Source organism: Solea senegalensis, linkage group LG7 (assembly GCF_019176455.1).
Source record: "Solea senegalensis isolate Sse05_10M linkage group LG7, IFAPA_SoseM_1, whole genome shotgun sequence".
NCBI lineage: Eukaryota > Metazoa > Chordata > Actinopteri > Pleuronectiformes > Soleidae > Solea > Solea senegalensis.
In genome coordinates, this window is record NC_058027.1 from 9,836,204 (window position 1) to 9,847,445 (window position 11,242).

Consider the following 11,242-nt stretch of genomic DNA (forward strand, 5'->3'; position numbering starts at 1 on the left):
TTCTTTTTTTTAATCCATGCGTGTCCGTAACAACTTATTTTTAGTTCAGTCACATCTTGTCTGCTTGAACTATTTGCATAGAGTCCAATGTGCTGTCAAACTGTATTGATCTTGACTTATCTGAGTAAAGTCCAGAGTTAGACTTGTGGCCACTGTAAGTCATCTGCCCCAAGTGACTGTTTCTTTGTGATATCTCTGCTCTGTGCTCCAGAGGCCCCAGGCTTTGCCTTTGTCTCTTCACACCATCATTGTATCAGCACTGAACTGCACTGTTTACCGGCCGTCGACCCTCTCTCCCTCGAGGGAGCAGAGTTTGAGGCTGAATGAATAGCAGCTGTTAGCCAAGAGTGAAATTTCTCTTCAACTGGCCTCAGAGGGGTTGGGCTGCGGATGAGGAGGTAATACACTTCTCACAAAGCCGCTTTTATTAGCCCAAGATAAGCTGCTAGAGTCTCTAGGATGAGGAAGAGACACAGGTAACTGGAGAGAGTATGGAGAACTGAGAGCGTAAATGAGAGGCTCTCTTTTACAGTCACTAAAGAGCCGTTCTCTTACAGATGTGGAAGGCTCTTGTTTTTCCTCAAAAACGCGGGACAGCCATGAAACAGAAGGCCACCACACACTAACAGAAAGCCTTTCATCATGAGTCATGGTGAGAAGAGACAAACAAGATAAGGGGAAAAGTGGAAAAGAAAACATTTGAAAATCTGACCTCCAGCGATCTTAAGGAATTCCTCTCCTGTGGCCTTGTACACCTGAGAAGGCAAGAAGAAGAAAACCATAAACATAAGGATTTTAACTCATATACCTTAGACAAGTGATGATTCTCCATTCAGATAAACAACACCAAATACAATGCGACTTGTCGTAAAGCTTCAAGCTGAAACAAGGCTTCAAGTTTGATAATTACCATAATCTAAAGGGTGAGATCATAAACATTAAAGATTGAGATTCTTTCCCATATATAATTATTACACTTGTTAATTGGAATACCAAAAATAGAACTATTAGAGTTGATGTACTGAGCCATTTTATTACATTTCATTTTTTATTAAAATTAAAGAAAATCATTGCCCGGGGACAGGACACAATTTTTACAACACACAATGCAGTAATTGTTGAACCTAACCTCAATGTAGCGACTACCCATATGGTGCTTGTGGCGTTCGAGGGCCAGGTCCCTGTGCTCTGAGTTTACAAAGCGAACCAAGGCCTCACCATTCCTCCTGCCCTGAGCATTGAGACACAGAGCCACACCTCCCCTGAAAGACAAGTGCAACATCTTCAGCAACAGACTGTGGACAGTGTGGTTATGAGAAGTGTGGTCAACACAAACATTACACAAAATGTTTCCACAAGAATTATGATAGAATAACATGGCCAAATGACACATCGCATCTGCACAAAGCATGGCCATTCAACTGTATGTAGGACCAATCCCATTTAGCCTTTGTTTTGATTATTCTAGCCTGCTGTTCAAAATGTCAAAAACACTTGTGTATTCTTTTCCAACAGAATTGTTTTTATTAAGTTATGGGGTGGGTGGTTAACATCAAACTTACTTGGCAATATTGAGGCCTTTAAAGAAACGTGCAATGTCTTGGTCCGATGACTGCCATGGAAGCCCGCGTGCTCTGATCACTGTCTCACTGTCCACTGGCTCAGTCTTACTGCTACACAACACATCATGTAACACCATGTGTGGGGAGGAGAAAAAAAAAAACACAAATGATCAATATTACAGGATATTTTCAAAGGATTTCCAACCAATGACTGAAGCTTTTAGAAAAAGGACACACAAAATCAGTGGTTCTTGTAAAATTTGAAAACAACTATCCTAATACTGTGGACCCAGAGGCCACTAACACTAAGTGTTCAACACAGTAACACTCTCATGATTAAATGTCAGGGGGTTTTCAAGGTAATGGGCTTTTAGGCGTCTGAGAATAGCAGGATCTGCTACTGGATAGCCGGGTAAGCATTTGATGGCAAAGTTGGGCCGGTTTAATGACACACTTGTAGTTTCCTTGTTGCTGTAATCACTGTTAAGAGACCCTGAGCTGTATTCAGGTCTGAAGTCTGAAAATGACTGCAGGGGAGTTGTTAGTTTGTAAATAACACTGCAGGCAAACAGGTGTGGCACAAACACACATAGAGACACAGAGGGATAAAAAGAAAAGTTCATACGTACCAAGTACCAGATTCAAATTTGTATTTGACAGTTTCAACACCGGTGAATTTGTGATCTAAAAAGAATAAAGAAAACGTGCATTATTTAATACCCTGTTGGGTTGTTCAATTCAAAAACAATCTTCTTTCTCTTACTTTGTGAACCAGTTCACGGATTAAGCACTGGGACTTTAAGGACTCTACATTCCTGTACATTAACAAAATATTTGTGGCTGTTAGGGGGTAAAGCCAGAGGGGACAGATTAAAGTTTGATTTATAGGCACTAGTGCATGTACGGAGACAATATATATGTATCCATACCCATTTTAAACCCTATTATGCCCTTTTCTTACTCTATATTTCTATTCCATGATTCCATTAGAACACCTCAGGTGAGCCTCTGACTGAAAAATTAAATATTAACACTTAAAATAAGGAGATTATTGTCCATTTACTTGCACAACACGGCATGGGAGAAGCCTTTGTCTTTTACACATTATCTCATAATGACGTGAGGATGAGGGTGTGTCATAATAATAAGTCAGCATAAATAGTTCCTTTAAGACCTGGTTGCAAAGCAGATAAAACAGGTCTGGCTTGTTGCTCAACATATTATAGTCAAGAAGATCAGTGATGTGGCGAACATTCTGTCCCGAGATCCAACTACGTACATCAGCTTGTGAACTGAATAATATATCTTCACAGGCAGTGGCTGCATAAACTTAAAACACCAGGCAGAACTTGAAAAGAGTTCATGCAATGCTTCTATGGTTAAGGTATATTCTACTTTCTCTCAGTGTCGTGGTCAGAGTATTACTATTAACAATGCTGTGGGACACAGTAGGTTAATGTCAGTTACTTACTGTAGGGCTCAGCCAGGATGCAGAGCACCGACTGAACCATGCTCCTCACCTCCCTCACACCCGTCAACTCCTCTGACACAGCAGGGAGTCCAACATCTGCATGCCGAGTTAAGAACATCTTCTAGTTTTAGTCACCATTTGACTTTGTACATGTGAATGACTTTTGCTTTCAGTTATGACAACAAACTTGAACTTAATTAGCCCATATAGTGTACTTAGTTCTTCATAGTCATAGTGGAAAAGATCATTTATAACACAAATAATCAATGACTCATGACTGCAAATACAGCTTTAGAATGCAGGCTAAAAAAAGGGATACATTCCAACATGGAGGTGAGTGTGAGCTTCTGCACAGGGCCAGCATTGGGGCAACATTTTTGAAACTCTTTTCTCACATCCACAAATGAAAAGAAACATTCAGGAAGGACTAGATTCTGAAATGAAAGAAAAGGGAAATGATAAAGTGAGGCAGTATGACAGTAAGGTATGGACATATGACCGACTGAACCAGGACACAGAGAGGATTTAAAATCATTATGAACACAGAGATGTACCATGTGTGGAGAAACAACACCTTTACCTTTTTGGAGGCTTCGGGGTGGAGGGCCTGTCGGATGACGAGGGGATTGATGACACAAAGTGTGCAGGTGTTTCTGCCCAGGCACTTAACTTCTGATGACACCGACTGCTGGAACTGAATATTTTACAACAAAAGCATGATTGTCAAAATCAAACCTGAACCTATTAAATCATTTTTACAGAGTAAAAAAAAAGTACATATATGTTTTTGCCTCGACTCCCATTCATTTCCAGACATTTTGTTGTGCTAGAGCGAAAGTGACAATGACAGATTAGACTTCTGTGTGTAGGCAGACAAAGAGTGAAGGTGTCATATCTGACATTTCGACTGCATGTTTGTGTCATGTAGAAACAAAGATTGTCCAACAAGTGTTTTGCCGTGAGAAATGAAGCAGACGAAAGTGAGGAATGATCACTAAAAAAGTGAGGAATGATCACTAATCACCAGGATCAGTTTTCTCCACACATGACCAACAGTCAAGAGGCAGGCAAGAACAACAAAAAACAACCCCAACAAGTCCAACCTGTCCATAGCCTCTCCTACTAAAAAGTGATGGCAACCTACATACCAGTACCTCCCACATACGCCTGTGTTTACATCTCCCATGTTCTTTGTGTTGCGTCAACCTGTTGTTTGCAGCATCAACAGAGGCCATCACACACATGTATGATGTTATTAAATTAGGATTCTGGCACAGCAAAGTGTCCTATTTGAACATTCAGTAAACACAGAGTAGCCTAGCTACCCCCTTGAAATCGCCTATTTACACCAGGCTGAGTTAGCAAGTCAAAAAAACTTTGAGCTGCTAAATGTTTCACCAGTTGTTTTATTCTGTCATCTGCTATTTTTTGAGGAGTATATCCTGCCATTAATTCATGAAACTGTTTTTATCCGGCTGTCAGTCCGACTCGCATAACTGTCCGATGGTCTGCTTGTCAGGCGACTTACTAAAGACACCACTGTGCAGTGCCGATTTCCATTACTAAAAGAAACACTTCCACCCCACCTCACATGGAGAAATGAACAGAGACATCCCATGGCAATGTACTGGGCATTTCTTACCCAAATGCAAGGGATGTCAGTCAGGTGGTATGTTACCTACATAGCTGTCAAATAGTCTTTTCGAGGGAAATGACCTCAAACCAGCATCAGTGATTTATAGAGCACTGTAATAGTGTTACAAGTTTGCTCAGGTTATATCACCAACATTAATGTCATACACTAAAATACGGCACAGACTTACACCGAAAAGGTTGCTTATATGTTTATGTTGAAGTTTGGTTGAGAGCCACTGGGTGTCAACCATGCAGATGGTCAAAACAAACATGTTGATGCTCAACAAGACTGGAGACAATGTCACATAAATATGGGTCAGCTATTCCTTGGACATAAATTCATTTAGAGCATGGGTTTAAAAATATAATACAAGATTGATCATTTGTAGATGAGACTTAAATTGATTAAGTACTTGATGAGGCTATGAGGAACATGAGGGGGATCTGTTCATTTACATACATCATGTGTGTGACTTAACTTCTTGTGTGCACATCCTGGAGCTCTTTGTAAAACACTGACTATTCAGCATTACAGCTAACAGCTAGCATGGGCTTACTGTTCTGTCATAAAGAGCTGCAAGCTTGTGTCTAGCAACAGTTTTGACAACAAAACATTGATTGACACAACACAGAAAAATCAGTGTTGAATACATACATGCGGTGCTTTGTTAATGTTTAGGTAACTAAAAGTGGGCCGAAACGTGATACATTCCTTGTCCGCACTGGAAGTGTCATACTATGATTGGTGATTAAACTCTGATAAAAAGCTGTACAAAAAAAAAGCTGAGAAGTGTTTTACAGATGTAAGTAGGATTTCACAACACTTGCTTGAAAGCAGGACAGTCCTGGACTGGACCCCCACCCTCTAAGTGTTAATGCACTGATAGGTCAAGATAATGTCCAATTGAATATTTAAAAACAGGCTTATACAGTTCAAAAATGTTTTGGACAGAATCATTCCACTTTAAATAATGTAGTTGCCATAATCATCAATGTGTTCCGTCTCCCTCTTACAATTTCCTGAGCAAAGGCTCATACAACAAACTAACAAATCATTATATCTAAGCCAGCTTGATACCTAAAGCGTTCACGGTTTTATCAGCAAACACAAAAATCTAAACCTGTTCATCTTAAATTCCATAGATTAATTTTGCAGCACATTTAAGCACGCCATGTTGCACATTTTTTGTTTACAATGATAATAGGACTAATGTTTGCTCATAGCTGTGCCAAAAGTTCCACCTTGGCCAATTACTGAAGTTGGATTACCAAGAGAAAAGCAAATGTTTTAGAAGAGGTACTGACACACCCTCTCCCTTTCTACTCCAAGTTAAAAACCACAGCTTACATTAAGCAAACAAGCTGAACGAGGAGGGCAAATCTCACAGTGACAACAGATGGATAGAAACAAGCCATTGAGCCACTTGAACCAAAAAAAGTACAAATAAATGTCCAGCTGGTATGCTTAATCCAATAACAATATTGACAAGAACAAAGGATAGTATTTTTATTATAGGGGCACTATGACCATTGTGCTATAAGACCTATCTTTACTAGCTATGATGGCACTGTCAGCCTTCCTGTACAATTTGTTTAGGTCCGTATCAATAGTTTCTCTTTCTCTTAAACAAGGTTTCTGTCTTGCTCTACTCTCAGAAAGGCATTTTTCTACAGATGAGGGGGAGGAAGTGGCCTTTGAACATGGTCCTATCAGGGTTGGAGCTTCAGTGCAGCTGGAAAACTTGTATGCAGAGGTTGGGTGGTGGCAGTGGCTGAAACAATCTCTGATAAGACCAATAGGGAGTGTCATGGCAGTCCATTTGGTAACCTGTTTAAGTTGACGCTAAGCCCACACCTAAACCACAGTGCACTTTGAGACACCATTCGTTTCGCACCATCGATCACAATAGGAATGGAAATTTGTGGCTCGACTAGACTAGCATTTTACAACAATACAGGTTTAGGTGTTACCTAAATAGGCAGACATTTCAATAAGTTTATGTCAACATAATTACTGGAAATGATGTCTGGTTTTCTGTGGTAACCCTAATTTCTTAACACTCAAATGCGTCTAGACTGGTTACTAGTGTGTGTGTGAAATACAATTCACAGTAATGTGATTTCTCATCACCGAGCATGTTCACTAGACAATTCGCTTCCAAAAGGAGTGCAAACACATTTTCCATTATTTGTCATACCCAATTTCTGGTGAGATAAATATTTAGATTTTTTTTAAATTATTTTTAAACTAGAACATTAAACACACACCCAGTAAAGACAACAGAGTTAATGATCAGAAACTTCATCATGTGAGGTCATCTTTAAAAAAAAAAAGTTTGGCACAGAGATGAAAATCCAGGATGTGTGAATCATCGTTGGATGTCAACCTAACAATAAGACTGCCTTTGTAAACACATAAACAATTAACAGTATCTTATCCCCGAGTCAAAAATATTTCTGCATTTGGTCCAAAACTGTTAGAAAATGATTACACAGTGATTAGGAGAATACAATGTTTCATTCTCACAACAACAACAACAAAGTGTGTGATTTCTCACAGCACATGAAACTCCTTCTTACAGGCTGAGACATGCTGTCAGTGTCCCAGACGAAAGCCAAACCTGAACATTCAGCAGCAGCTTGACTGCAGTGAAACCATCCATCAGCCCACTACAATGAACCACACTGCAATGCAGGTGTGTTGAGTGTTCACCACGATGTGTTTAAAGGTCATCGTTAGTAAAGCCTTTTCTTTTTAAAGAAGTACTATAATTTACCAAACTTTTGTTTATCAACCCTTGAGTTTTTGTGCACCCTCAAATCACTTTTTTGAATTAAAATTGAAATATGCTATTATTGTATTTGGCTGCCTTGTGAACATTAATTTATTACATCAAAAGTTTCTTAAAACTATCATACCTGACCTGAACTGCTGCACTTGGTTGGGAAAAACATGGTGGATAACACTGATCATGTCCTCATGTCTAATTTAACAACTTGTAATTTGCTTATTTACACACATTCATAACTATGGAGTGAGAACATTTGGTACTGAAGGGAAAACCGCATTTCCCCAGACTGAGGGGGAGAAATTTATCAGAAAGGACAGATTCCTTTTCACATGATGGCATTAATAGACAAAAAGATCACTGTGGATGAATGCACTTTAATATGGTGTTACAAAGAGCACCACTGCCAATCATTTCCAGCCTTTTCTTCCTAAATACATCTTTCAAAGTGACACATGTCCTTGAGGCTTTGACCACATGGGTCAATGTCACACGCCCAGCAATAATAGGAAGCCACTGGTTTCTCCTCTATCCCTGAATAAGTTGCAGTTTGTCACTGCATGCAAGAATCAAACTGAACTATACATATAAACTGCAACTCTTTTTCTTTTTTCCCCTGTATCAACAAGGACAAAACTAATCTTAGTGTGCGACCAATAGCAAGAGAAAGTAACCAGAGAGACAAAGGTATGAAAAGAACGAGCTGATTGCCTGGGTTAATATTTGAAGGTTCAGCACACAAACTAAACTGAGGTCGAGCTTAAGTCTGAGCAATACTACACAAGGCACAAATTATATCTGTGTTTAGACCACACTCCCTTTAAATTCCATCTCAGGCTATGCTTTAACGTACAGCTTCAGAATAATAATAATAATAATAATAATAATAATAATAATAATAATAATAATAAGAGAAAAAAAGGGGTGTTTAAATTGACTAATCATTTCAACCTGCTTGTGCAGGCATGACACCACAGCAGCACTAACAAACCAAAGACTGGTAGAGTGCAACAATAGAGGTTTTCACACCATGAAATACTGGAAGGGCGGGCCAGATCCTCCCAGTCCGAACAAACACTCATGCAGGGGTATTTGAAAAACATGTTTGGCAACATAAGCACTTTTGTCACAACACCGCGCCTGACAGGGTGGAACCAGTGAACAAATTCCCATTTTGGTCATATGTAAGTGCCATAACCGGCTCTTGGGGATGAAGCGCATGAATTGAAAACCTTCCCTCCTGGAGCCTTTAAGCAAGGTAAACATTCCGCCTTCCAGATGTCTGTAGCATGCATCAGGCTGAGACAAGACTAGACCTGCGACTCCTCCTTATCTGTACATGCCCCAGGCTCTGCCCATCCTAGCTCCTAAAAACTGTCAGTAGCATTAAACTGTCAGGGCCAAACCAATGACATATCTCAACCAGGTGGAAGAGCGTGTTTTATAAAGGTCATAAGGGAAATTTGACACCGCTTTCACATCAACTTACAGCTAAACGGTAGATCAGGCTTGTCATGTCACATCTCGCTCTGGGCAAACAAGGAGGAAAGTTGTCTTGGTTTAATTAGCTTCTGATTTTCTCATTATGCTGCCAACAGCAAATAGTCTATGGGCTTCTCATGAATTCAGTACACCTGCTGTGAGATGTTTCAAACTTGTTATGAAACTAAGCATTGGGAATTAAATGGGATAGCTTTTTTGAAGCAGTAGTATGGTATTGGTATTGCTACATTCATCAACAGGGACTTAGCTTAGCACGCCAACATGGCTGCCAGGACGGACAGAAGGGAAAACAGATGTATGCAACTTAAAAAAAAAACACCTTCTTGCACCTGCTTAATCTATAACATTTAAATAATATGTCCACTGATCCTTACTCTTCTTACAACCTTTTCTAGCAGGAAACTAATATTTGTATACTGCTTATTCCCCTTGCCAACACACGAGTTGTTGATCCACTGCTGCCTCCATCAGTAAGCTCAAATGTGTTCTTGTTGACATATTATTATTTTTAATTATTATTATTTTATTTTATTCTAAATCCTTTGTCCAGATTTACCCAAGTGACACAAACTCACTAAACAAGGCAGCAGTAGACCAGCAGCTCCTGTGCCTCAGAGCTGAAAATGCTTATTAAAGTGAGCCTTTGGCTATGTGGCTAAAATCTGTCGTTCCTTCTATCCCTGGTGGGCACAATCAAAGTCAGGGTTAATTATGTGTCATTACATCGTATAACCATGCTTCAAAAATCCTGAAGTACTCCATTAAAAGGGTTCAAATATTGATGTAGAGTGAGTGGGGCCAGGTAAGACTTACCTGCTGTAGAACTTTGTCCAGGGGCTCAGCCTTGATGAGCTCGTCCAGAGTCAGACCTGTCTCCTCCTTACACTGCTCTGTCAGCTCCAGTGTGTCTGGCTTGACAAGACATCTGTGAAGCTTCCCCACCTGTGAAAGGATTTGGCATTTCATGGCGCACAGTGCGGCGTGAGAGGGGGAAAGCTAACAACAAACGTTGCCTGAAGACTATATGATGGACCCCACATTCAGGAAAATGTAAAATCAAAGTCAAACAATTGACAATGTAGTTGCATAAAGCACTTAATTGTCAAAACAGCGTTGTTTTATATGTTTACCGGACATGTCAAACCAACAAAGTGCGTGTTTTCCTCTATGAGGTGAAGCCACACTCCTCGTCTGCTTGTTAATTTTTTCTGCTCGCACACCTGTGAGAGGTGAGCTAACAAGGTAGCATTAACTAGCATGAGGAAAAGCCAGTGGGAACAGAAAGCACACACCATGTTGTTTTAAATGTCAGACACTCTTTCCACTACAAGTACACACTATGCCACAAACACTGGCTACACAGGAAAACCGTACAACGAAGGGGGTCAGAAAAGTCCGTACCTTTTTCTCATGTAGATCCACAATTTGCCACACCAAGAGAATTATTTCCCTCTCATCCGAACCCAGTTTACCCCCATTTGCACCAGCTGTTGCCCCAAAGAACACCACCAGAGTATCACTGTGCGAAGCCATCAGGGACCACAAGGGTAAAAACTACAATTAAAGCAAAGATTAAAATAAAAATAACACGAGGGTTCACCTTTTTCCAAGTGATAAGAAGAGCGAACAAAAGGACTGGAAACTCAATTGAGGTAAACGGAGAAAAAGAGAGGAAAGGGGGGAGATTATTTTCAGAGGAGCCACGGAGGAGTTTGCGGTCAGAGACTCTACCTGTTGCGGTACTTGAGTTTGCTCTATCCAGAGATACTGGTTTAACTGGAAACGAAGGGAGGAAATCCGTGTTTCTTTCACACGAGCTCCATAACGAGCCCTGGAGTTTTTTTTCCCTTCCTCCCTGAGTTACCTGCCTGAGGAGAGTCACAGCGGCGGCGTCTATTGGCTGGTTCCCAAAGGTGAGGGCGGGGCGCTGCGGCGAGCGCTGCAATCTCATTGGTCAAATCTGTTGAATCCGGAAACAGTTTGCCAAATGGGCATGAAATACTCGCGCTAACAGCCAACTGACATTTCAACAGAGCAGAGGTCTCAAAGTCGAGGCCCGTGGGCCAGATGCGGCCTTCCAGTCTATACCAAGTTATAATGATTTATTTATGTCTGCTTTTCTATTAATAGATTGACTTTGCATCATAAATAAGTGTTGTTGTGAAATATACATTGTTCCATGTCATAACAAGTACTTACATTTTAAAATTCTGCAATATACACATCACAAATATTGTTATTGTAATATCTTAATATTATTGCATGATTTTAAGATCATATCA

The 11,242-nt window shown here is 40.2% G+C and overlaps 1 protein-coding gene across 4 annotated transcripts in view; it reads right to left on the reverse strand.

The window, feature by feature from the left end:
• The window catches only part of esrp2 (epithelial splicing regulatory protein 2), a 20,321-nt gene extending 9,498 nt beyond the window's left edge, over positions 1–10,823 (reverse strand). For 2 of the 4 annotated variants that reach the window (XM_044030464.1, XM_044030463.1), the window contains exons 1-9: positions 10,362–10,685; positions 9,774–9,902; positions 3,614–3,727; positions 3,353–3,467; positions 3,034–3,129; positions 2,192–2,246; positions 1,563–1,673; positions 1,130–1,262; positions 713–755 (exon numbers count right to left, since the gene is read on the reverse strand). In XM_044030464.1, the coding sequence (XP_043886399.1) occupies positions 713–755; positions 1,130–1,262; positions 1,563–1,673; positions 2,192–2,246; positions 3,034–3,129; positions 3,353–3,467; positions 3,614–3,727; positions 9,774–9,902; positions 10,362–10,493 (928 nt within the window). In that variant the 5' untranslated portion in view covers positions 10,494–10,685. The other 2 variants (XM_044030461.1, XM_044030462.1) reach the window with 2 other exon arrangements.
• Positions 10,824–11,242: the final 419 nt, after the last annotated feature.